The sequence below is a fragment of the Apostichopus japonicus genome, chromosome 12, assembly GCF_037975245.1.
Source record: "Apostichopus japonicus isolate 1M-3 chromosome 12, ASM3797524v1, whole genome shotgun sequence".
Lineage (NCBI taxonomy): Eukaryota > Metazoa > Echinodermata > Holothuroidea > Aspidochirotida > Stichopodidae > Apostichopus > Apostichopus japonicus.
The window spans coordinates 12670983-12698660 of record NC_092572.1 but is presented as its reverse complement, the minus strand read 5'-3'; the positions used below and the strand labels follow the sequence as shown (position 1 = coordinate 12698660).

Genomic DNA, 27678 nt, shown 5'->3' with positions numbered 1-27678 from the left:
TAAGATTTGGGTGGAGGTAGGGGTACTATGATGGGTATTACTACTATATGGAGCAATCAGGGTATGTAAGAGAAATGAGTTTAAGGGTCAAGGGGTACAGAGGTGGGTGTTTGCACAGTGTGGTGTTGTCAGAGGGGTTATCCCCTCTGGCATTGATTTAAGAGAAAAGTTTGAGCGATGAAGGCAGACATGTATAGGGGTCATTAGTGTATGGTTCCACCATGGGGGGGGGGGAAGGAGAGGAGGGGAGGGGGTTTATTTCAAGGAAGAAAGAGGCACAGAGATAAGTATTTGTAGTGGTTGGGTCCACCAGAGGGATGGCAAATGAGTTTGACTTGAATTGCAACAATATATGAAAACAATTGATCAAAGTTGGATACCTTTTTTTTTTTGCACTTGAAGTTTTCTTATGAGATTAAGTTGAAGACTTCCAAGAAATATGATCTCCCAAGAATGTGTGTTACCTTAATATCAGCCACAGAAAGCCACTGTGCTTCAGATGCAAAGCTAGTGATGCAACTTGATAAGTTGAGAGCAAAAAGACTTGCAATGTAATTAATGAATTTACCATCTATTTTTATCAACCTAGGACAATATTGCGGTGGGGTGAACCTCACCGAACCAACGGATACTTGCATGGCGGGATTCTACTGCATCTCTGGAGCTGACAAGGCAAATCCTTTCATGATCGACCTTAATCAATGTCCTACAAATACTGTCCATCCCATCATCGGACATGTATGTCCGGAGGGCCATTATTGTCCAGAAGGCACGGTTTATCCACAAGGTAGGGATATAGAATCTTTTGCCTTTCTGTTAATCGATGATGACATTTGTGGAGAAATTCTTGTGTATATATATTTTTTGATCATACTTGAAAATTGCAGGAATTATAGTAATTGTTGAATGCAGCAATAATGGCATGATTCCCATGTGGTCTGGAAAAGTTGGGGAATAAGTAGGGACGAGGAAAACCTTATTTCTGGGTCTTGAAAGTCTTTGAATTTTGAACTTTAGTCTGGACAAGCTAGGAACTCCCTTAATATGAACACTATTTATTTTATGACTACTTCTGAAAAAAGCAAGGGACAATCCACTGGAATTTAAAATAATTATTTTGTGGTCTTTTGCAAGTTATTAAAAGTGGTGACAATTGTTCTAAATGTGAATGTATATGATTATAGTTATGAATGGGGACACCTGTCGAATAGGTCACTCCTGTCTCAAGAGCAGCGATACGGTGGAGTGTTAGCTCAGTGGTTAACGCCGGTGCCTTCCAATCATAAGGTCCCCCGTTCGAGTCACTCCAAGATTAATGTTTGTTGTCCAGTTACAGAGTTGTTGACAATTCATAATCATGGGCGTTAAATATGAATGTAAGAGACTGACTTCGGTCAGCTTGCGGCTTTGGTAAGCCAACAAGGTTTCTTCGCGAGTTCCTGCTTGCAGGAGGATCTAAAAAAATACCTCCATTTTCTAGCGACATTATTGCTTCAAATAATTTCTCTTTGATTCTGTTTCCCCGTCCTCTTCTAGGATGTCCTGCTGGTTCGTACAATGATGAAGAGGGCCGGTACAATTGTAAGAGCTGTCCAGAGAGTTATTACTGTTACGCCAACACCACAGACTACCAGACAAATGAATGTCCCAGTGGGTATTACTGCCCCACCAACACCACCGACCCCTACCAGTACCCATGCCCTTCGGGTACCTTCAATAATGCCACCCTACAGAAGGATGTCGGGGACTGTTTGGAATGCACGCCGGGATACTACTGCGCCGGGGAGGGCAATTCTGCGCCCACTGATGTCTGCGATGAGGGATGGTACTGCAGTGGGGGTGCCAATGAGTCTATGGTAAGTCCTCTATATACCATCGATGTCACCTTGTCATTTATGAAAATCACCAGATGGTTAACGTCATCAACCAGAATGAAATGTTTACGACAGTTTTTAAAGAGATTTTCAGTTTCTGTGAGGTTTAACCTAGTTGGGAAAATAATTGAAACCTTTTTTCCTCAGATTTTACATTTTGCCTAGTATATTTTGTATATATTATATATATATATATATATATATATATATATATATGTATATATAATCTGTATTCTTGTAGCTGTGTGGTTGCTTGGTTACCATGTTTCCTTTCTTCTTCTCATATTTGACCAACATTCTGTTACATTTTCCCTCAGATTTTACATTTTGCCTAGTATATTTTGTGTATAATATGTATATATATGATCTGTATTCTTGTAGCTGTGTGGTTGCTTGGTTACCATGTTTCCTTTCTTCTTCTCATATTTGACCAACATTCTGTTACATTTTCCCTCAGATTTTACATTTTGCCTAGTATATTTTGTGTATAATATGTATATATATAATCTGTATTCTTGTAGCTGTGTGGTTGCTTGGTTACCATGTTTCCTTTCTTCTTCTCATATTTGACCAACATTCTGTTACATTTTCCCTCAGATTTTACATTTTGCCTAGTATATTTTGTGTATATTATATATATATAAAATCTGTATTCTTGTAGCTGTGTGGTTGCTCGGTTGCCATGTTTCCTATTTTTCCCATCATATTTGATGAACATTCTGCTATCAATGTTTACAGCCATCCACCAATGGTGGTGAATGTCAGCCCGGTGAATACTGCCCGCTGGGATCTCCGGCCGTTATCCAATGCACGGAAGGTTACTTCTGTAACCAATCAGGATTGGCTGCTCCTATGGCCGAATGCGACCCGGGCTACTACTGCCCCACGGGTTCCTCACACCCCAGACAGAAGGATTGCTGGGTGGGGCACTATTGCGCCATGGGTAGCACCCTGCCTACACCGTGCTCCAACGGGACGTACAACCCCTCCACTAACCAAGACCAGTTTGCGGATTGTCTGCCTTGTACGTCTGGATTCTACTGTAATGAGACAGGATCTGATACTGTTAGTGGAATCTGTGATGCAGGTAGGTACAACATGTTAAGAGGAGGTAGAGGGGAGAGAGGGGGAGGGGGAGAGAGGGGGAGGGGAGAGAGGGGGAGAAGTTTACAGAAGTGAGGAAGGTTTTGTTGAGGTGGAAGTAAACTTGATGAAATATGTGGGCTCCATTGTGACTTTGGTGATGATATTTTGTTATAAGTTATGCGTCATGAACCTAAGGCATTATTTCAACAGTAGGATGTTGAGGGGGCTGCAGCAGGCTGAGTAGGATGCAATCTTTTGTGCTTTGCAGTTTCAAACAATAGGGTCACTGTTGGTCTGTCAAGATAATCTCTACAATTGGTCAGAGTTGATTCAGCATTGCTGCAAGAGATATTGCAGCTGCTGCAGCTTGTTGTGTTGAGACGGTGACTAAGAGTAATAAGGATGACAGATGAAGTGAAAGAAAGAGGCAAGAAATGGGACCAGTCATGAAAGAAACAACAAGATTACTTGTGGTGATGGATGAAGAACTTTGTACTGTTCCTTTTCTTGAGTTGGGTTTTTTCTTTCTTTAATAGGTTACTACTGTCCAGAGGGCCAGGTTACACCCACCCCAGGGGACTATCTATGTCCCACTGGCCATTACTGCCCGGAGAACTCACCCGTTCCTACCCGATGCGAGGACGGTTACTACCAGGACGACATAGGCACAGATGAATGTAACCTATGTGAACCAGGTAAGAGGAAAACCAAGCAGTTTCTTGGGAACTCATCTGTTCCATAAACAGAGTTTTCTCCATAACATTGCCATATGCGCTCAACCATCAAAGCTTTTTAGCCAAAAATCTATGAATAATGAATGTGTAAAGTTGACCTGTCTCGATTGCAACTGTTATTATGTATCATATGTCCGATGACAGTAAACAGACAACTTAAATGTCAACTAAGAAACCTCTAGTTCACAGCTTTCAGTTTCATGTGGCATTTTAAAGCTGTCATGGATTCTTATGCTGTCACCTTTACCTACTGTTTAAATACATGCAACCATAAATAATACATCCAAAGTTAGAAGGGTCAAAATGTTTTTAGCTAGTTTGCATACAGGGAGAGAAATTTTGATCATGGTTAGTTTAAATGTCCTCCTTCTCACATTAAAGTGAAACAGTTCCTAAGTTTCAACCCTATTATGTACTTCATATGTTTCAATATTACCAACTGGTGGTTGATTTCTGGACACACCCATCCCTTCTCAGTTCTACAGTTGAATATCTCACCACCCCCACACCCCCTCCCTAGCCTCCCACTTATTGCCCATACCACTTATCATAAGCTTTGTCAATTACTTGTAGGTGTTGGTAGCTAGCTTATGTCTTACTTACTCAAGATGTGGAACCATATTTCTTAATTTTACCCCCCCAAAAAAAAGCTAAAAAAATTTATCAAAATTATTTCCACCCAAATATTTTCCTCTCTGTCACTCATCAGGATACTTCTGTGACAACACACATGCTGCCGTATCTGACCTATCCAACGCCACCTGTCCTACTGGCTACTACTGTCCGGCTGGTACCCGCTATGCCGTGGAGTACCCCTGTCCTCCGGGTACCTACAACGGTCTGGAGGGGGCCTACAACATTAGCTCCTGTGTGGATTGCCTGCCTAGTTATTATTGCCAGGATCCAGGCTTGTCTACATCGCAAGATTTATGTTTTGCTGGGTAAGAACCCCTTGTTTTTTTATTTCTCCTCTGAAATATGTGATCAACTTTGTTGGTTTATTAATTATTTTAGCTTAATATTGTTGCATATTTTTTTTTATCTCATGTTTAACATTCCAAGTTATCATTATCTATTATATTTTGTAAGAAATGTAGGTATCTTTCACTCAAATCCATGTTAAATTCATGTTGAAATGTCAGGTATTTTATTGTTTTCCCACTTTTTTTCTTTATATTCCCTTTATGAATGAAGGAAATGCTGACTTGCTTATACCATTATTGGAATCAAACTTTCAAAGTTTTCCTCAAAAATGTGTGTTATGACCATAAATATGGTTATTTCTTGCACAACTAATTAAACAATATCAAACCTCCAGATTCTATAACCGTCTTCATCATTCACAACCATTTTCTATAAATACTCTTGAAAAAATAAAGAAGATTCTTTTAGAAATAAGTATATTATCAACGCTAACTTGTCAATTCCAGATATTATTGTGAGGGGGGCGATGACACACCTACTCCTAAGATATGTCCAGAGGGTAACTACTGTCCAGAGGGTAGTTACAAGCCTACCCCGTGCGAGTCGGGGACCATCTCTAGTGGGTTCGGTAACACTAATGAAACTGACTGCGCACCCTGCAACCCTGGAAGGTACTGCACAGCAAACAGCTCTATGCTCGGTAAGAAACATTCAACTTTTCTTCCTCGGTGGAAATTTAAAAACTCTCGCATACTCTCTGTGATTCGCTGGCTGGTCCATACCACTGGTAGAATGTTTTGTTTGGATCTCATGACAGAATATGAAACAAAGAAACAAAGAAAGAAGAGAACCTATGTCTTGCAAAGTGATCTTTCAATTAAAAAAAAAATTAACAAACAGCCTCTGAAGAAGATCCTGCTAGGATCAAAACGTCAGGCCCTTTTACACATAAAAAAAAAAGGATTCAAGTACATTATTTGATAAAGTACAGAATGAAATCATCCTGACTATTTGCAGCAAACCCATTCATCTGCTCTTCTGAGACTTTAAAGTCTGTCTAAAGCATGTTACATAACTTTTTGTGAAACTTCTCGGAATCGGTGTAATTTCATAAAGAACTTGAGAAGGTTGTCCGAACTTTTGGTGCGTTTTGGGGAAAAAAAAATGTTTTACATTTTTTTAAAGCCATTTTTGTGAATATCAAACTTCTTTTTCTTTGTTAACAGGCATTGACATAGCGTGTGAGGCAGGTTACATCTGTACGGGTGGGTCGGACACCCCACGACCGGGCGATGGGGTCATAGGGTACGAATGTCCCCAGGGTCACTACTGCGAAAGCGGCGCAACGATGGAGTCAGAGTGTGATAAGGGTACTTATGCCCCCAGACTTGGTCTTGGGGAATGCTGGCCTTGTCCCGAAGGTAGGATCATCATTGGGGAGAATTTACCACCTTTGTACTCCTTTTCTATTAACATCTCAGTTCATAATTTTTTGGGGCGAATGTTTAAATCAAGTCTGTTGTGTTGGTGTTTTCTTTTCTGTACAAGATTGAAAGATAATATTGCAGATAGACATGAAACAAGAATAAGCGAACAGGAATGAGGTAGTTAAGAGTCAGCTTTTAATGATTCTTTAAACTTTTCAAAGAGTAAACTTTTAAAGTTGTTTGCCCTTTGTTATGGAATCATCTTCAGAGGTAATAGTCGTTATTGTGTTATTTCTTGTTTGTTAATGGTTAGATCCATATTTATTAATTTGTAAATTAGATCAAAACCTGAAGTGAAGTGTTAAGTTATCAGCCGACACATGCCGTCGCTAAGCATTGTAAAATAACTTCTTTCTGATCTGATGAAGTTAGATTACTTCGTTCTCTTTCTCATCATTACAATCGTATGATTTAATTGTTGCCAAACCTAGGTACAAGCTGTCCCGAGAAAGGAATGAACTCCACAGTGACCTGTCCTGCAGGCTTCTACTGCCCAGAAGGAACTCCAGATGATGGGGTACCTTGCCCAATAGGTAATATAATATCATTATGTGATAAGTTTTACATCTGGGATTTAGAATAGCTGCAAGACGTGTCTAATAGCAGAAGAACATTTGATCCTTTCTTATTGTTCTCTTTTATTTTCAGTACAATATTGTACAGTACAGTTTGGTACAGTAGAATGTATTAGAAAGTATATGAGTATATTAGAATGCAATTAAATATCATTGAAGTACACTATGGTACAATAGAATGCAACAGAATGTAAATGAGTATAGTAGAATGTAATAAAATATAATTTAATACAATAGGATATAGTAGGATGTCATAAAATGTAATAGTATGTAGTAGAATGGAATAGAATATAATAATGGCAATGGACAATTTACAAAAAGGAATAGAATAGAGTAGAATGCAATAGAAACCAGTGGACTTGGATCAGAATACGGTAGAAATAGACTGCAATATCATACAGTAGAATCCAGTAGCATGTAGTAGCATAATGTAGAATGCAACAAAATGTAATAGGATGCAATCAAATACCATAAATTAAATAGAATGCAATAGCAGACAGTATAATGCAATAGCATGCTAAGTAATAGAGTTGAAATCGATATAGTAGAATGCAATGGAATGCACTATAATACGGTAGACTGCAATAGTATGTAATCGCATACAGTAGACTGCAATAGAATGCAGTAGACTGCAATAGAATGCAGTAGACTGCAATAGAATAGAGTAGACTGCGGTAGTATGCAGTAGACTATAATAGAATGCAGTAGACTGCAATAATATGCAATAGTATACAGCAGACTGCAATATAATGCAGTAGACTGCAATAAAATACAGTAGACTGCAAATGAATGCAATATAATACAGTAGACTGCAATGGAATGCAGAAGACTGCAATAGAATGCAATAGAATACAGTAGACTACAGTAATATGCAATAGAATACAATAGATTGCAGTAGACTGCAATATAATGCAGTAGACTGCAATAGACTGCAATAGTATGCAGTACAGCAAACTTTAATATAATACAGTGGAATGCAGGTAGCATGCAACATAATGTGATAGAATACACAGAGTAAACACAAAGATGACAGTGCAATAAAGTAAAATGATAGAATATGATTGCAATGTACTATACAATGCTATGTGATACCATGAATTGCTCTCTTTCTCTCTATCAGGTACTTTCAGTAATCTCACAGGGCTGCAGTATTCCAATGAGTGTCTTAGCTGTCTGTCCGGTATGTACTGTGAAGTGACAGGTCTTACGTGGCCCACTGGGTTCTGCGACTCCGGCTACCTCTGTATCTCTGCTGCCGAGACATCCGCCCCTCAGGATGGCACCAACGAACCCTGTCCGGTCGGCCATTACTGCGAAGAAGGTAAATGCCATCTGAAGATTCAAACTGGGTCGCAGATGATGTTTGATCACAATGGAATAGTTCATTATTGTAGAGGGGGAGTGGAAAGTGTGGTGTGCTCTGTTACATCTTCTGTGGCTGCATGTAATGAAGTATACTGAATTCTTATGCTTATTCAAATTGCAATAGTTGGGGGGGGGGGGGGTGATAACTGTACAGAGAGGGCAAAGTAGTGCCTACATTAGTCTCTGTAGATGTAATAAATGCGAGAGTGGGTGGGGTATGTGGGGGGGTGGGGTTACTTCTTCATGCTAAGGGAAGGAGAGAAGGAAAGGAAGGGAATGTGGTTGGGTGAGAAGTACTCACAAAGGTTAAAGAATTATTTAATTTAGTGATAAAGTTAGAACAATTTCTTTTTATCAAACTGGATGGTTTCAGGCCACTGATGGCCAGGTCAGGTTAATAAAATTAAAGTCAGGGTAGAGCAGGGAACCCAAGGATTGGTTGGATTTGTCCTAGCTTGTCTTCTCTTATCAGGGTCAAGCATTTTTTCACCATCTTCATCATCTTACCTACTTTTCTTTTCATCTGTAAGGTGCGGTGAGTGCTGAACCCTGTCCACCCGGTACCATCAACCCTTCCACTAGAGGGACATCACTGTCCAGTTGTCTGCCCTGTCCCCCAGGGTACTACTGTGCCGATCCAGGGCAGGATTCACCAGCCGGCAAATGCTGGTCCAGGTTTTACTGTCCTGGTTGGGCGGAGATCACTGTCCCCGAGCCTACAGGATATGAATGCCCTGAAGGATTCTACTGCTTGAATGGGACAGGTTCTCCATACAGCTGTGAACCAGGTGAGTTAAACATATAGCTTTATTATTAAGCAGGAGACACCCGAGCAGGTCAATCTTACAACTTAACTTGAAACCACAATGTATAAGCTGTATGAGAATAATTGTTTAATTGTTGCATCCCTAGTGTTTAATCACATTTACTGTACACACACTGTAGTAGAAACTATTATATTGTTGGCAGAGCTTTTATGAAGAGATGTTAGAAATCTCAGGAAATTGTGTTCATATTTCAAAATAAATAAAGACCAATACACAATGTTACAACACTGTCATAAGAGTTGTAGTCAGTTGGGACGATGTTTACTACTAGAACCACTCTATACTGTCCTTCCCTGTCATGCTTTAAAGCACTGGTACTGACAGAATGAACAGTTCCTACCCTTTATCTGATTCTAATGCTAATACCACTCTACACTGTCCTCCCATATCATGCTTCAAAGCACTCATACTGACTGTATGAACAGTTCATAAAATTATCCCCACTGGGTAACCTATTCCAGGCCTGATTTGCATACAGCAGGTTAGGGCAGAAGTGATCATCACCGATATGGTTAACTATCACTTGATTACATCTCAGAAGGAAATATTTTACAGGTTTTGTACAGAATGTTGCACTTGTCATTGGTGTTGTTGTACTCACAAATTATTGTGATGGAACACTGTTCTTTTTAAGTATAATTGTATATTTTGATTTTTTCAACTTTCTCAGGGACTTATCAACCAAGCTCTGGTCAGTCCGAATGTTACACTTGCCCAGCTGGATTCTACTGTTTGTACAACACCAGCGTCCCAGAGGAATGTTCCCCTTACTCGTATTGTCCCCAGGGATCATGGGAACCGACTCCCTGCCCCAACGGGACTTACACAGAGGATCATGTCACCAGACTGACAGAAGCAGACAGCTGCCAGGAGTGTCCTACAGGTAAAGAAATTACCGTTGTCATGGAAACATGGACCAGTTAGGGAACCAATAGAACCGTCTAGAACCGTCTGTTTTAAAAATATTTTTTTTAATAATGATCTCTTTGAAATCATGCAGTAACTTAGCAAATTATTTTCACATCTCAACTCTGCAAACCTTTTTTTTTCCTTCTGAAATGATTTTATCAGGGAGTTACTGCCTGGGAGGTCGGATCGCAGGTCCATGTGCGGCCGGACATCTCTGCCACAGTGGATCAAACACACCGGTACCGGACGGATCTGATCCGCTAATGGGCGGATTCTGTCCCTTTGGTTACTACTGTCTAGAAGGTATGCTGGTTTCAAGTTGAACTTTTTGTTTTCCAGAATTTTGATGAGAGCATTGTCTTTTGCATTGGAAACATTAATTATTTCCTAATGACTGCATCATCTTTGATCATCTTTTGTCATTTTGACAGCTTTACAAATTACCGAGTGAAGTCTCTCTTGCAGTAGTGTCCATATCAAAAAGTAGATTTTGTTAAATGTTACCCTCAAACAAGTAAATTAAAAACAATAAGAAACTTGTGTAAAAATGATATTTTTTCACCAGAATATGTCTACAAATTATATTTCCCTTCTTTTTTATTTGTAGGAGCAACAAACGTATCGGTTTGCTCCCCTGGTTTGGTGATAGCCTACGAGGGTGCAGAGAGTGAGAACGAGTGTGAAGCATGTCCGGCAGGATACATCTGTACTCTAGATAATGTCCTTCCGGTACCTTGTACCCCTGGTGAGTTGAGGATGCATAATAGCAGAGAGGGGGGGGGGGGCAGGGTAGAGTGGTTGCCATGGGGTCACCATTTTCCTCATGCTAAACAATTTTACATATGCCAAGAATATCCTCTGAAAAGCTTGTAAACGTCTCCCTCCCCTTCCCCTCTAACCATATCCTTGTTACTTTCATTAATAATACATTTCTTAATTAATCCATCTCACCAGGTTACTACTGCGAGTTCAACAGTGATCCTATCGCCTGCCCTAACACTACCTACTCTGCAGAAGAGGGCGCTAGTAACAGAAGTACCTGCGAGCCCTGTCCTGCAGGTTACTGGTGTAACACGCCTGGTGAGAGAATAGTTTTTACAATAGCAATCCTGTAAATTGTGTGTTGGTTATGTAGTTTTCTTGTTTGTTTCTTAGCTAGCTGTAGTTTACCTCGTTCTTGATAGGAAAATACAGTTTCATTACATCTTTGGACGGTATCTGGTGGATTTTCAGATCACTATTTCTATTTAGTAGTTGAAAATAATCAGTTACTGCAAGTTGCAAATAAGGTAAATGAAAGTGTAAAAAAAAAAAAAAAAAAAAATTATAAAAGACAAATTAATACCAAATAATTTGTCTATAGTTAAAAGCCTATGTCTTGGTAAATTTATAAACGTTGGAGGCTGTCATGTTTCGATTCTTAGCTGGATCTTCTTCAGACACTAACAGATACGTAAAAGAAATGTTTGTTTTCATTTGGAATTAATATCATAACTGGTGGATCAAATTATTTCATGTCGACGGTCGGCAGTATTTTTACAAGTTCTGCTTATTTTTTGTTTACAGCTATGACAGATTACGTGGTCAGCCCTTGTCCAGTCGGTCACTTCTGCCCTGAAGCCATCGATGCCCCCATCACCTGCCCCCCTGGAACTTACAGAGATACTCAAAAAGCAGGAGGTAGGATCAACTCACAGAGATTGGCATAAAACAAATTAAAATAAAGGACGAAAACAAAAGTTCTTTTAATATCATACTTTTTTAACCATTGTCGGTTTTTTTAGCCCATAATTTGGATTTCTGCTTCACACGATTGTATTGTCTGTGATCACTTAGTAAGAACTTTTATTGTGTTGTTGTAAAGTTAACTTTTCTTTTATGTAAACACTGTGCAGTATTTAATATGAAGTAGTAGATTGCCAGATAGACAGTGGGCCAGTTCTGTATGAAAAAACAAAACATATTTGACCAAGATTCCAGCATCTTGGCTCCGCAGCACTTTTATAACAGAGGCTTTAGATAAACTGGAGAGATGGAAACAAAATTGATGAAATATATATATTTAAATTGTTTTGATTAAGGTTTTGACAGACGTTTGGTGAAACCAGGAGAGTCAGTATCCATTGTGGGAGAGATTTTACTCTGTGGAGTAAAAAAATATAATACTTTTGGTAGAGTGTCAGTGTGAATGTCTTAGTGTTTTGATGTGAATCATTCACGAAATAAACATTCGTTGACAAGAATTTCTTTCAAGAAATTACATTTGTTATTGACTAGAATTTCTTTCAAGAATTGAACTAGAATTCCCAAACAAAATTCATCAAAGTGAAAGATTACTGACTTTGAACCAATGCAGATAAGCTTTGGAAATAAATTATTAATTTGTTTTTATTGATTTATTATACATTTTGTTTTATTTTTGCTCTCTATTCATTTGTTTTCAGCTGAGTCCGATTGCCACACATGTCCCGCTGGTTACTTCTGTCCTAACGACACCGCCAGTTACTATGGTATCGAATGTCTGGAAGGTCAGTTCTGTCCTGAAGGATCATGGGAACAGAGAGATTGCCAGCCGGGATACTACTGTAACAGGTCGATGACACAACAACCGTGTCCGAATGGCAATTACTGCCCTGTGAACTCCAGCTACCCTCTACCCTGCCCTCCAGGACACTACTGCGGCGGTGATGAATTTTGCAATGAATCGATGCCCTGTCCAGGTATGTAGATGTAAAGTTAGTAAAACAAAAAAAAGACTGGGGGTGGGAAGAAAATTGAAAGAACCAGAAACATTTCTTGCTATATCGAGGATTCAAACCATTCATCTGGTCTTTAGCAATAAGTTTCATTCTTTCGTTGCTAGGGGCTATCCAACCGAGAAAATGTCCCGAGGGTTACGCGGAGAGAGACGGCGCCCTAAGATTCACGTTTGAGGACACCTGCGCGATCTGTCCGTCGGGTAGCTACGGCGACCATCCGGAACGAGCTTACTGTTCTGTCTGTCAGGCCGGTGTGGTGTGTTTAGAGGGCGCTACCACAGACCAGCCCAGTGAGAATGCATCTTTCTATAATGGTGTGAACTCCACCAATTCCTACCCGTGTCCTCCAGGATACTTCTGCCCGATGAACTCCTCCATTCCTACCCCTTGCACCGCCGGTACTTACAGGGAATATAAATTTGGCGAATCAGAGGACGACTGCCTCTCTTGTCCGGTCGACCACTTTAATCACCTGACGGGCCAGGCTGGATGCTACCACTGCGGAGCGGAAGCTTATCAGGAATTAACCGGCCAGTCAGCTTGTACCTGTATCGGTGTGAACAGAGAATTTCAGGTAAATATCAAAAGATAGTTTTGGGAACTTTACTCACCCTCTCCTTAAGCTCCCAACTTTCCACCTTTACCACAGAGAATACAAATTTCTTATGTCTGTAACTATGCTTTGCTCACTCCCCTAGGCACCACCTCCCATCACTCTAACTGAAGTAAAAATATTCTCATGTCAATAACTATGATTTGTTCACTCCCCTAGGCACCACCTCCTCTCCCTCTAACTGAAGCCAATGCATAGTATCATATTTGAAACCATGGTTACGTATGTTTTTAGCTATATGTATCTGTGTACTGTGTCACTCTGTATCTCCTTCCATGAAGCCTTTTCACAAATATAAGATGTTCTGGAGTAGGGCAGAAACACCGTAGTAATAGTTTCCAACTCAGTTGTATGGTAATGATAACATACTAGCATCCATTCTCCTTACATCATATAGAACACTGTAACTGTCAACACTTTGAGACAGCTCTGTTGCTGCTTTGAGTTGTCACATTACATCACTCAATGTCTCAGACAATGTTAAACTTAACTTTGTTGAAAGAATTTCAAGAAATCTATTGTAATAAAAGATGCAAATATTCAAATATTTTTCTATTAACCTAACTCAATCTTCTGCCTAACAGCATATCATAGCCAAAATGTATGTCTTAGTAACCGTGGTTACTTCTTCCACTATAGCAGTCGTGTTGGTTACGCCTGTCTCTCACTGGATGTTTGTATTTGAAAGATTCTCTGGAGACTGGATTGAACTGCATTTGTTGATTAGAACATTTCCATTTTGATTCTTAAACTGATGTTCATCATAAATTGAAATGCTCATTTCCCCTCAACTTGTGTTTCAGCCGAGTGATCGGAAGTGTCTCTGCGAGCACGGCTACGAGACGCTCGTTGGCAGAGAACAGGACTGTGTGAAGCACGTCTATGAAATCTGTGAAGAAGGAACCTCCAGAAACCAGGATGGTGACTGTCTGACAGAAACCGGATGGGAAGAGTTTTGTAGAAATGAGGTAAATTTAAAAAATATGATTTTTAAAACTTTTGGTGATTTGGTATCAAGTTGAAATTTTCCCTGGGAGTCTTTTTTTTTCCAGTCCTGACAAGTTTTTTCTTGGTCCAAGGTAGTTTGGTTTGCTTCTTATAGTTCAAAACTCTTCAATCACAAACAGTGAGGGTGCACTCTTGGTTAACTTGGGGCATATTTTTATAATTTTCAAAGTGATGGTGTTGTACTATAGGACTAGGTCAGAACCTATATTAAAAGCCATGGCATCCATTGTCAGTAATTTTGAATTTATTAAACTTAATTTACATCCTAAAGAAACTACTAACAAACTGGATCTTCCCCATCACCTTGTCATGCCTTCATATCACTGGTTGCATAATTTGCAGTTTCTCAGTGAATTCTGATTTCTGAAAATTGTCTTTGCCCTTTTAAAATTTCTTGATAATTTCCTCAGTCAATGTTTCGCCCGTTCTTTTCATTAAATTTTCTTTTAAATTTGTTACAGGGATGCTTGAGTCCTGATGACTACATCGGCTACGACTCCACCCTCTCTCTCTGCAAATGTAACGTCGACGACCTGCAGGAGATCTGCGATCTGGAATGCCGGCTGGCTCAAAGGAACCGCATCGAGATGGTTTGCGATGATCCCCCATATATGAGAGTCACGTATCCTAATGACGTCGGCACGGTCCAGGTCCCTGTCGGGAGTCTGTCGAGAGTCATCAACTCCAGGAACGCCATCACCGGAGATCAGTGCGATGCCCTAGACGGCTCCACTAAAACAATACACATGACGGAGATGAGCTGTTAGTCTTAAAAAATAATATAAATATTAATTTGATAAACTTATGAGAAGTCTTCCATTTCCTGATTACAATGATTCTTATTTAAGTGTAGTTCTTGGTAGGTCAAGACAGGAAATAAGTTAAAATTCAGATTTTGTGTATTTTAAAGCAATTTTAAAGGTTCTGAGTGCCCTCTCTATTTATGATACTTCGTAAAAAACACTGATATTACATCTGGTGTAGTTCTGTAACAAGTCAGTGGACAATATGGGCCTATATTGAAATTTGTTTTAAAATTTTTGAGAGCATATCAGACTGAGCAAAGATAAAAAGATGACTGTGTAAAATTTTACACATAACAATTCCAGGTGTTGGGTTTCTTGTTGGTATTGGTGTTGCCTCTGTCCAGTGGATCATTAGCATTGATCTATTACCACAGCCATATATACATATCAGTGTATGGTTATACACAACAAGTTGTGAGTAAGCTAGCTCCTAAATACTAGAATCTGTTGGTAACTTTTCACTAGTATCCATTGTAGAATTCCAAAGCCCCCCCCCCTCCCCAGAGCACAAGTATTTTTATATTTAGAAGTCTTTCGTTTCATTTCTAGCATCCGGTTTCCTGGGAGTTTATGACCCCGATGCCACCCAAGTCGTCAGTTTGTTATCGTCTAACGCTAAAGGCGAGCTGAACATAACAGTCAACAGCACCTCGACCTCTGAACCGTTTACTGCGGATCCGATCACGGCTACTGCAGGTGGAGCGAGACGAAGACTTCTCTTCTACGGCAACGAGACCAAACTCATCAATCGTAAGTTGCTCTCTACCTCAGATGTGAGCGGGTCTTCATTCAGCGGTGTCATGAACCCGGCGGTCTGTCTGAAGTACGGAGAGACCATGATGTTTTACGTAGACAACCAGAATTACCCCGTTTATTCAAGGTGAGGAGAGAGGCAAATGATTTTTTGAATTGGTTTTGTAGATTGTCTATAGTTTGAAAGTTTAGTTGAATGCATAGCACATGGTTCATAATATCAAAAGAGACATCTATATCAATTGAAATATATTTCTTCTGATACCATACAGATCCTATTGCAGCTTACAATTCTTTGCGTTGCTCTTTTCAGATTTATTTACAATATCCCGGTTATTTTGCCTTTGTTAATTCAGTCATTATTTTATTTTATTTCATTTTTGTTTACAATGTGATGAAAGTGCTACCTGGAACTGTTGTAGTCTTAGCCGTTCAGTTTACCATTTGTCTATCTTAAATGGACCTTGCAACTTCCAGGTGTCCTGAGTGTGATTCTTTCATCAATGTCGCCATCTAATCCATAGGTGGTGATATACTTACCTGGTTTGTTAGACGACTTCTCACAATTCTAGCCCCACATTTAACGGTGTCACAAATTAGATCTGGCTATGCCTGGCCCAAGTGATTTGTGGAAAATATCTAAATATCAAAGAAAATCAAAACGAAACAATCATTTACTGAAAGTTATGTATTTGTAATCAGGAATTTGCAGATTCTTGCAGCAATTTTGTCAATTTGTAGTAGCAAGGTTTGAAAAGAGCACATGTTAACATTACATTACAAAGAAGTCATGGTGTGTTCTTAAATTTGGAAAAAAATGAGAGTTACAAATTGATTTTGAATATGACCTTTGTTCCTTATATATGCATGACAAATATCGTCATGGTTTTCATGAGTTCTATATGTATCTTATCAATTTGGCAGGCTTCACTTGCAAGTAATTAACAGAGAAAAGAAAAACAAGGAAAGTAAAATAAAATAAAAGATGATCTTTAAAATCTTGTCTTGACAGAGAGAACTTGTACAACACAAACGAGAAGTTTGACTACGGTGGTTTCAGAGAGCTGGAGGAACTTCAATCTCAGATCGGAACTTCTACGACCCTCTTTGTCTACCAGTTTGTGGATCCAGGGGTTTATGTGTTCCATCTCAGCAACAATACCAATAGGAAAATGGTAATTTTCTTTGCCCCTGCAGCTCCCGCCAACCCCTTACCTCTTCTCCTCTCAGGTTAAAAAAGTGCTTTTTTTGGGGGCTATCTTAGAGCTACATATTCACTTTTGATGGTGCTTGTATTACATCAATTATTCTGTATACATAATTTTAACATTATTAATACCGTCGATGAAAATCAGATGACTGTTAACAACTTTGAACCATCGACTTAAATTTAGATTGATATATTTCTCATAAAGAAAGGTTACTGTCGTTGTTATCTGGTAAAGTTCCCCAGAAGAACCACAGATATAGTTATAATATAAAAAGTCATGACTGAAGTTCAAAAAATAGACCTCTGAGAAGAATATCACCTTCATACTTTCTGGTCAATTGTGCAATACATGATAACAAATATGACATTCTATGTGTTTTGGTCATAAACATAAAACATCTTTTATAGCGATGTAGTTTTACTTTCATTTTGAATTTGGACTGAATATATATTCCCAGAGGAAATGAATGATAACATAACACTCTAATTTTAAATTTAAATTTTAAATAAGAGACATTTCGACATTGTCAATACTTATAAACACCTGACATTTGCAGCGTAATCATTCATTATCATTATTATATGGATTATATGAATAAAGAGGGTTGGAGGGGAGAGAATCCTCTCCAGTAATAAAGTTCAAAAACTGAAATGAAACAGTGATAGACTATCTTTGGGACAAGGTAGAATTGATATCACAGGTTGAAACTCTCAGAGATCCACATACTGATTCATTATAACACACTGTATCCTATTTCCTACAGTACATCCGTGTAATGGCTGAAAATGCCCAGTGCTCCGAGGACGGGCCTTACTTCCCTCCCACTCCGAGGTACGTGGTCCAGAACGGCATCGCAGTTGAGTCCGGTATTCTCCTGGCTCCTGATTGGCTGACCATTTCTCTCGTGCTAGCTCTCGTCCTCATCCTCACCATACTCCTTGTCGTCATCTTGGTGAGAAATTTGTCTTCTTAAAAAAAAATATTTTAAATGAAATGAAAAGAAAAGTAAAGATTTGATGAGTTTTTCTCAGTATTTAAACTTACTTTACATTAGGTGCTATGGCCAAGGTAGGATGCTGAGGAGGCTGCAGCCAGGCGTAGTAGGATGTAATCTTTTGTGCTTTGCATTTTCATACAATAGGCACTACTGGTCTGTCAAGATAATCTCTTAAAATGTTCAAACTTGATTCAGCCTTGCTTCAGGAGATATTGCAGCTGCTGCAGCTTTTCTTTGTGAGACAGTTCCTAAAGTGGTTTAACTTTTCAAATAAACTCTTCCCACGGCAGTCTTCCTTGTCTAATATTGTTGTCAGCATATATACCTAACCATACTTAACTCGACCTAATGTGTAGAATCACACAGGACAGGTTGTAACTTTCACACTTGTGCTTGGCCAAGGATTCATAGTACACAATTATAATATAAACTAAAACATTTGGACACAGTTGTCCAATCTGATCTGCCTCTGACATCATAAGCTTCAAATATGATTCTTCTTGTCGCCGTCAGATTCTATTCCGCAAGTATGGCTGGAACAAAGAGAGTTACATCAGACCGAAGTACAGGGCCAAGACACTCCATCATAATTTTGATGACTATGCCTCAAAGGGATCGTCCGTCCACCACGTCAAGAAATACAACCGACACCTGGAGGCTAACAGTCTCGCTGCTCCTCCGGTAGAAGATGCACAGATTCAAGGTAAAGAATTTATGACTAAGGGATGGTTGCATCTGTGACCAGATGGATCCCGGTTTAGAATCCTCCCATGGCCATCTTCACTTAGCCATGTTTTAATTAATTTCTATATAATTTTTACAATTGGAGTTGTTCTTGGATTTGCTTATTTCGGGTTTGTTACTTTGAAAATTAATTTTGTCCAAGGCAGAAAATAAATGCTTCCATTTTCTTCACAAAGATACAAAACACCTTGGAAATTAAACATCAATATCAATAATAATTATATTAAGATAAGTAGCATATTACGTAAGATTTGCCATTAGTTACTTCAATAATCAGCAAAAGTTTTACTGGTGATCAGTTATTATTAAAAAAATTCTCATTTATTAGTTTTAATTTGTTTTCATAATTATTTTTGCCATTATTATATTTCCAAATTTTTTTTTTTTCAATTTTGCTTCAGGAGCGGCAGACGTCAAGGTCAGGGAGGATGAGTTTTGGGATTACGATAAACAAGTCGATCTGGAAGCATTCAGTTCATCGTCCCTCTACGGCGAACTCTCTCAGCAGTCGAGAACGGTCACAGGTGAACTCGGAAAACAAAAGGAAGAGGTAAAAATAATTAAACAACCAAAGATCTTGTTTTGCATCGAATTGGCCAAAAGATGCGGATTCCTCAGTTATCATAATGTTTCGAACAGACTGATGTATGATTTTTTGGGTATAAAATATATAGTATATTAAATAAACTCAAAGACGATCTTGTTTTACATCAATTTGGCCAAAAAATGTGGATCCCTCAGTCACAGTATTAATGTTTTCATAAAGTCTCATATTTATGATGTATTTTGTATAAAATGTAAATAACATTAAATATTTCACATGTTTTGTTTCTTTCAAGGCCAAGTCACTCTATCAGAAGTTGTTCAATCAGTCTGAGTCTCTCAAGGGATTGTGGGTAGCAAAGCTGAATCTCCAAGGAAAGGCTGCCCTCGCTTCAGAAGAAGATCTAGCCGCATACGAGGCCAAGAGAGAACAGGTAGCGCAGTGTTCAGTTTTATTCTATTGTCTTAATTTGAATTGCCTGTAATTGATTAATATTACAGGGATGTAAGTCTTCCGTATTTTTACGGAAATCCGGTTTTTTTTTACAGGGATGTAAGTCTTCCGTATTTTTACGGAAATCCGGTTTTTTTTAATTCCAATAAAGTTCCACAAAATTGTTCGAATATCAAAGACACAACGCGGCAAAAATGCCTGGCCCGTTGCAGCAAGCTAACTTCAACTTTCACTCATCGATCAATCAAAATACCATTCCTGTTTCGCATCATCGCATTGCACTGTACAACATTGTGCCATGTGAATATCGTTGCGTACGTGCGAACTTCAAATCGCCATAGCTCATTTCTGTCGTTGAAAAACCTTGCCTAATTCATGTTGATTGGACTGCTAATTAATATCTTCGTAACTGCTGGTGCTCGACATAAGTTTCGGAATTAACGCTTGTGATATTTGTGAGTGGCGGAAATCTACGGGATACGCATATGAAAGTCGATATTTGTGATCGCATTCGAATGTGAGACTGTTTTTTATTCCGTAGTTCGCTGCGACGTATTCGTAACTTTGAGCTAGCCTAACATAACGATAGTGTGTAAGTAGTAAGAACTAGGGGTAAGATGTGTTAGCGCTAATACTTCTGAGCTAGCCTAACATAACGATAGTGTGTAAGTAGTCAGAGCTAGGAGTAGGATGTGTTAGGACGGCATTCACCCAGGGTCTCCGAATAGTTTTCCGTTTTTTTTTTTTAGCTGCACTTACATCCCTGATATTAGTAATTTAGTTCAAATCACCTACTTGTATCTTGATGTGTTACAGTATGTGGTTGCAATAACTACTCCTCTTATCTTGAAAATCCTTCTTTGGAGTGATATTTATTAAAAAAGGGGGAAAAATACATGAGGTTGTTCAAAATTTTATAGCCTTTCATGACCATCATCTATGTTTAAGAAAGGAGAAGATGTTTAGATAAAAAGCAAACTTTTTTCTTTTACCCTTCCTCCAGCTCGAAATGGAATTGGAAAGAAGACGTGAGCTTGGCTTGAGGTTGGAGAGTATTCTGAAGAGGCAGACGACGATAATGACGGAAGACAAAAAAGCAAGAGAGGAACACCAGGTAGGGAAGACTGCCCTCTATCTCTCTTAATTTACCCAGAGCGATGTGATGCGATTTAAAGTAACTAGTTGCCATAGCGATCCTCCGATTCTAACCAGATTCCATCCCGATACTAGAGCAATGTTCTCTGGGATGTCTTTGAAGTTTGTTCGTCATTGTCTCATGGTTGCTCACATTTTATTAATATGGTTTCTTGTAATCACACTCTTTTAGGCAAAATATACCTTTTTATTCAGAAATATCATTTTCTTTTACCTACTCCAACTATTCTCTCTCTCAGGTGGCTTTCTTATCGGCCGTTTATGAAGCAAATCGTCTGCTTAATGAATATGCAGATAAAGTGGCCAGTGGGAGGAGCTTGGAGGAGGAGTTTGAAGACACTATGCAAAACCAGTGAGTTTAATTGATTGATCTTTTATATTTTCATGATTTCTTTATGTCATTCTTAACAATGTTGAGATTGTGATAAACTTGAGAAAATTTTCGTCTATATTTATGTCAAATAATGTGTCACTGCCTTAGTCCTTTAATTTTAATTTTTAGCTTTACACAAAATAGGTTTCCTTTCTTAAGATCATATGCTTAATAGTATAAGCTCTGAAATTCTGGTTTCATACAGTTATTGCTTTTTGTAGTTTAACATCTGTCCAAATGGTATGTGTATTATTTTGAAATATTTGAAAGATGTGGCCATTTCAGCATATCTAACAAGGAGTCACTTCTAATAGTCACTGTAAGTTTCATCTCTAATGACATTTTTGTTGATATACAACTTTCCCATTCTAGTGCTCATATACTCTTGAATGTTTCTCTGCAGTGTTATCACACGTGTCGGAGCCCTCGTCAATGATTTGGACGGGGAGATATTGAACGAGATCATCAGGTTGGGGGCGTATGGGTTCATGGGCCCAGAGCATGGCCTAGGAGGGATCCTCATATTACCAGATGGAACCACACCAGCTGACAAAGAGGACCTCTTTGGTAAGGAAACCAACATCTTCAGGCTTTCCTTTTAGATTAATTTCATAGGAAACAGCAGGGCGTTGATAGCCAGGTGGCGCTCTGGAGAGAAAATAAATGTCACTGGGCTTTTTTCTTGAATAAATAACTGTTCATCCCATATTCCCCGCGGTCAACCCTAAGGGATCCTTGGACCCCAGGGCTCTCTCGTTAGGGAAACAGTCACAGTTGGCTTAAACCAGACACTTGTTACAAAAGATGAGACACCTTTCTCTTGTAAAGAGTATTAAACCTGTTTCATTGTGTATGCCTGAAACTATGTTGTCATTTCAAATTAAATACTTATGAAGGTTAAGACTTGAGACCATCTGGTGTGCTTCCTCCACTAGGACAGATTTATGCTCATATGTTTTATCCTCTCCAGTGTCCCTGAACAAAAAACTTTGACAGTTTCTGTCTGTTAGAATTTGGAAGCTATCTTCACCATTCTTGATAGCAAATGTTGTTTTTCCATATAACATCACCTTTGACTTCAACTTAGTGCCTACCCTTACAACAACCTAGTTCCAAACGTGCATGTTGGAAGCTGTGATCATACCCAGAAATCCAGTGGTATTTTGCAATAATTTTTGTGATTTTGTGAAAAGTGAACACATTTAGCCTGTTTTCACTCTGGGTCATACATTACATTTTCTGGGCAATATCGCGGGACATAGGTTGACATGGGTATCTGTGGCAACATGTAGCAACCTGTGGCAAGAGAGCAAAAGTACGCACAGGCTGTCACAGATCTGTCGTAAGGGTAATCTTACTAAGGCAGCATTGTTATACCTAATCTGGCTGCAGAAGCTGGGTATGATTATCTCAGGAGCCTTTGAAATCTCTGATACTCGAAGAGAGGTAGAAATGTTTCTGTAAAAGTGTACTCCTAATTTTTACATCTGCAGGACCTGATGGCTCCATCTTATACCCAGATTTGATCCACCAAGATACCACTACTGGCCTGGTTGTACCCAACAGCGAGTCCAGGATGCTCCTCTGCGGGGGTGAGGTGGTGGACATTCCCCCGGATCACTTCATCCATCCGGGAACTGGACACGTCCTACCCATCCAAGGCAACGTGGCTTACGATCCTACCACCTCTAGACTGATTGTGACCGTAGACTCAACAGGTAAGACTAGCTAAATAAAATGCTAGAATGGGGTTGTGGGTCTTATAGTGGATTATTATGTACAGATGATTTGATTGAAGGGTCAAGTTTAAATTTAATGTGATGAATGGGAAAGATAAGTGGGTGGGTGGGTTACACACAGTTTAGATTTGTGCAAGCGATAGGAACCATGGGGGTTAAGATGGTATCTAGGTGGGGTGCAGATCATGTCTGAGTTTCACAGTGAGCTTTAATAATTCAAATTTGATGGGGTTGAAGAGAGGTTATTGTAGGGTGCTATAGTGAAATATCCTCTGTCCCTTTCACTATGACATTACACTACTATAACTGTATTATATTATAGTGAAATATCCTGCCCCTTCATTATTACATTACACTACTATAACTGTATTATGTTATAGTGAAACACTGTCTGTCCCTTCACTATTACATTACACTACTATACCTGTATTATGTTATAGTGAAATATCCTCTGTCCCTTCACTATTACATTACACTGTTATAACTGTATAATGTTATAGCGACACACTCTCTGTCCCTTCACTGTTACATTACACTATTATAACTGTATTATATCATAGTGAAACATACTCTGTCCCTTTCACTATTATATTACACTTATTACTACATTACACTACCAGAGATATTAACTGTAATATGAATACATATCCTCCCTTTACCCCATATATGACAAGTTACAGTATATTTCAACACATCATTATTTCCCTCTTCAGGAGAATCATTGAGGACAGATGAGAGGCTTCTGCCGTTCATCCCGTTCCCAACTAACCCAGAGTCCGGCCTTCCAGTCGAGTCACCTGTGACTCAGACTGAACACTCAGGGGATATTAAATTACACGCCCCCATTCAGGATCCACAGACTGGCCTACAGTGCCCCATCTTGGCTATTACCATCCATCCACAGTCTGGGGTCGCATACCCTGTAGCTGGTACCCAGACTGACCCTGTCACAGGACTACCTGTCCCCATTGAGGTGGGATCCGTCATGATCGATCCCGATAGCGAACAACCGGTCGTTATTGTCGACGTCACCATCGACCCGGATTCAGGTAATTAATTTATTTATTTAGTTTTAGAAATTTTGCTGTTTTTGGTTTTATCACACTTTTCCTTCAACAATGCATTTATGCATGATTAATTAAATAAACTGCTACTTGAAATGAACGATGTTATATAAATATGTATAGAGAAAATGTTGTTAAAGTGGTTATTCATTTTCCTGATTGCTTGCTTTAGGTGAAGTTTTACCTTTGGGTGGAATGGTACAACCCACCAGTCAAGACCACACTGCATTCTTCCCCATGGTTCCCGGCGAAAAGTTCACAGAGCCCATGAGCGGCAAGAAGGCCCCGATCCGTGGTGCTATGCTGGTGAATAACGACATACTTCCCTGCAGCGGAGGGGAACAAGCTGTACTGGACGCTGTGGAAATTGCCTTGGAACAGAAAGTGAGAGAGTCTCTAAGATTGTATCTAGAGACAGTCACTGGTGAGTCAATAGTAGAATAGAGATAAAGTTATTTTTTTGATACTTGTGCTGGTTTGGAAAGAGATACCTGTGCTGAGATGTGATTAATTTGTTCTTTACTGCTGTGAAGGAGTAGGGGAACCATTAACCCCTTGGGAATATACTTGTACCCCTACATAGGGTGAACAATATTTAATCCGAAAAAAATAGTTATTGCAGCCTTTTGGAGTGGGTCGAAGTGAAACATACAGCCTATATACCCTCATCACATTAACTGATTGGTAGTCTATCCTCACATTATCACACTGGTACTGTTTTCCCTAAAGTTCAGCTCCTTTGCAACAAATGAATATATTAGAATATTAAGGACAGTCCAGGCTTTTGCCTCAGTCTAAGAACCAAATTAAAATTTATACCACGCAACTTGTTTAAGAGACTAAACCTATATGTCATGTATTGGTCGATGAGGACCAAACCTAACAGGTTTAAACGCTGTGTACTGAGATAGTGGCACCCCCTACCTAAAACTTCACTGCAATGTGCGTCAGTTGTTGTGACCTTTGGGACGGGGTGTAAGTGATACATACAGCCTATATAACCTCATCACATAAACTGATAACTGATAGGTAGTCTATCCTCACATTATGATACTGGTACCATTCCCCCCTCCCCCCACCAAAGTTCATCTCCTTTGCAACAAATGAGCATATTAGAAAATCAAGGACATTCCAAGCCTCTGGTTACCAACAAGGCGTGGGTTTGCAGTCGGATAATATTGCTCAAGATTTTACAAGGGCTTAAAGGAAAAACTACTACTCAAAGCTCTCATTTCTTTCTTCCTATCTCAAATTTTTTTTAGGACCTGACGGTAACAACTGCAGGCACGAAAAGAATCAGCTCGAAAGTTGTTTGAAGAATTTGGAAAAGGCTCGAAAACACCGTCATTCTCATCACATCAGCGCCGCCCACGACGTCGAGAGAAGAATGGACAGGGCGTCGGTGTTAGCGGTCAGTGGAGGGACACCAGGTAGGATGTTGTTTATTCTTTAACATATGGTACATTTTATGTGTAAAAGTAAGTGGGTCTGATGTTTCAATCCTAGCAGGATCTTCTTCAGAGGCTTAAATGACAAGTAACAGAAACCACGAGGGACAAATTACAAGCAAAATGGAAAACTGAATCTTAAAAATACAAGTACAAAAACAAAGTATATTGTATATTCAAAGGTTTATTTAGAAGGTACATTTTAGTCATGAAATGTTGGGATTTAGGATAAAACATGGCAGTCACCGTGGCTTTACCTTGTATTTGAAAATATAAAAAACATGTTATTTAGGAATTATGAACTAAGAGAAGACATAATTTAAGAAAAATTATGGTGTGGCCTATAACATTTTGTAGAAATTTCATAATGTTGATCATTAGGGTGGAGTGAACTGATGTGTATACTGTATAATCCAATTACCTAAACTAGTGAAATCAGCTTGCTAGAGTATAAACTCCGACTGCTCTTAGAGGCTTCTATGTTTCTCTCTTTTCTCTCTTTCTCCTTGGCCGAATCAAGTTGTGTTTTACTCCATTCTGAAGTTGGAAACTGTCACAAAATCATGCTTATTTATTGGTCAAGAAACTTACACAACAACATTGAAGTCAGATTTTCATTTGAAATTGTTTGAATTTTTTTTCAATATTTTGATTTTCTTTCCCATCTCAGGCATGTATGAGTTTGCAGAGACTGGTCAACTGCTGCCAATTCTGGTTGGCACAGAGATGGCTGACCCTGGTGGCAGTGGGCAGAGGGTCCCCATTTTAGGAGTGGAGAAGGACCCTGAGTCAGGCAGACTCATACCCCTAGGTGGAACAGTTGAGGACCCTGATGGTGATGGTAAGTGAAAGAGATATATATATATAAAATAAGGTAAAATTAATCATTATAAAATCTCAGAAAGAAATGCCTCACAACCTTGTCATGTATAGTCAGAAATGTTTGTACAAAATTTACTAATGCCATAGGCCTTAGTACCTTTCTGTGTTGAACCTGTAAATTGAATTTCATAATGAAACATTCAAAAAGTGGTTAATGAAAGAAATTGTCTACAACAGGGAATTCCAGCTAGTTGGTGTGGTGCACAAATATGAAATCCCCTGTTGCCATAAAATATAGTCTTAGTTTTAAAGTAGTGAGAAAGCATGCTTTGGAATGAAGACTGTATCGTCTGCAATGCCACGTTGATGTGTAAAATAGCCCAGCAAGCACCATGCCGTGCAGAATTTTAAGAATGTAGGAATCAAATTTTGAGTTTTATTTGATAGTTATGGGACATATTCACATATGATGGCGATGGGAGTCCTCTTTGAGTTTAATTTAGTTAAATGGTTGTCAGCTGTTATATTGCATTTACAACTATTCACTACTGACTGAGGCCTGTTCTCTATAATAAAACAGGTCTGGTGCCTATAACTATTGGCAAACTGGTCGTCGATCCAGCCACCGGTGACCTTTCACCCACCACTGGGGTCAGGATCAATCCAGAAACTGACACAGTCGTCCCGGTAACCATCTCGTCCGGAGGCAATAAGAAGAAACCACCACTGGGGGCTGTTTCTCTTCTCGAGGATGAGATCGTAGCGAGGCGGGGAGCCTGGCGTCGTCAACGACAGAGCGAACAAGATCTGATCAAGATGGAGTCCAGGCTGTCTAACAAACTGATGTTGCAGTTGGAAGATCTGGATAGTAAAACGGTAATATATGGCCGGCTTATTCAGATCAAATAATTAATAAAAGGAAGCACTGTAAATAATCGCTACCAGTGATCTGATCAATAATTGGGTAGAAAAAGTCAATTGTGTATAGATTTTGATAGTGAAACCCTCTTAGGCACTGTGTCAACAACAAGAAGCTGCAGCAAAGCTGCATCAAAGTCAAATAGTAGAGATTTTAATTGATACACACAAAGAGCGAGCATAGAAATGGAGAAACAGCAAGCTTAAGTTTCTGAACGGAAAGCAGATTAAGTGTAAGGAAAACAGCAAAAAGAACAAAAATGATTGGATTCAACCCAGAAATTGTCGGGAAGGGATTATAAGAGAAACACCATAATCAATTATTAATTATGGTATTAATTAATTATGGTATTAATTAATTAATTAATTATGGTATTAATTAATCAATTAATTAATTGTGGGTATTAATTAATCAATCAATTAGTTAATTAATTATGGTATTAGTTAATTGTGGTATTAATTAATATATTAATTCTGGTTCACTGATAAG

The 27678-nt window shown here is 39.0% G+C and overlaps 1 protein-coding gene across 1 annotated transcript in view; it reads left to right on the top strand.

Moving 5' to 3' along the window:
- LOC139976998 (uncharacterized) overlaps positions 1 to 27678 on the top strand; it is a 144698-nt gene that overhangs the window by 94468 nt on the left and 22552 nt on the right. Inside the window, exons 93-126 of the mRNA XM_071985939.1 lie at positions 590 to 787; positions 1537 to 1856; positions 2613 to 2961; positions 3497 to 3655; positions 4404 to 4635; positions 5125 to 5318; positions 5845 to 6039; positions 6537 to 6638; positions 7801 to 8001; positions 8576 to 8833; positions 9543 to 9755; positions 9944 to 10084; positions 10389 to 10526; positions 10736 to 10861; positions 11348 to 11461; positions 12226 to 12501; positions 12645 to 13114; positions 13957 to 14121; positions 14623 to 14923; positions 15517 to 15847; positions 16733 to 16895; positions 17695 to 17883; positions 18442 to 18631; positions 19074 to 19222; positions 19512 to 19649; positions 20673 to 20783; positions 21064 to 21176; positions 21601 to 21764; positions 22691 to 22915; positions 23650 to 23985; positions 24173 to 24424; positions 25263 to 25430; positions 26119 to 26289; positions 26851 to 27146. Coding sequence (XP_071842040.1) covers positions 590 to 787; positions 1537 to 1856; positions 2613 to 2961; positions 3497 to 3655; positions 4404 to 4635; positions 5125 to 5318; positions 5845 to 6039; positions 6537 to 6638; positions 7801 to 8001; positions 8576 to 8833; positions 9543 to 9755; positions 9944 to 10084; positions 10389 to 10526; positions 10736 to 10861; positions 11348 to 11461; positions 12226 to 12501; positions 12645 to 13114; positions 13957 to 14121; positions 14623 to 14923; positions 15517 to 15847; positions 16733 to 16895; positions 17695 to 17883; positions 18442 to 18631; positions 19074 to 19222; positions 19512 to 19649; positions 20673 to 20783; positions 21064 to 21176; positions 21601 to 21764; positions 22691 to 22915; positions 23650 to 23985; positions 24173 to 24424; positions 25263 to 25430; positions 26119 to 26289; positions 26851 to 27146 — 7148 coding nt within the window. The remainder of the gene's footprint in view (positions 1 to 589; positions 788 to 1536; positions 1857 to 2612; positions 2962 to 3496; positions 3656 to 4403; positions 4636 to 5124; positions 5319 to 5844; positions 6040 to 6536; positions 6639 to 7800; positions 8002 to 8575; positions 8834 to 9542; positions 9756 to 9943; positions 10085 to 10388; positions 10527 to 10735; positions 10862 to 11347; positions 11462 to 12225; positions 12502 to 12644; positions 13115 to 13956; positions 14122 to 14622; positions 14924 to 15516; positions 15848 to 16732; positions 16896 to 17694; positions 17884 to 18441; positions 18632 to 19073; positions 19223 to 19511; positions 19650 to 20672; positions 20784 to 21063; positions 21177 to 21600; positions 21765 to 22690; positions 22916 to 23649; positions 23986 to 24172; positions 24425 to 25262; positions 25431 to 26118; positions 26290 to 26850; positions 27147 to 27678) is intronic.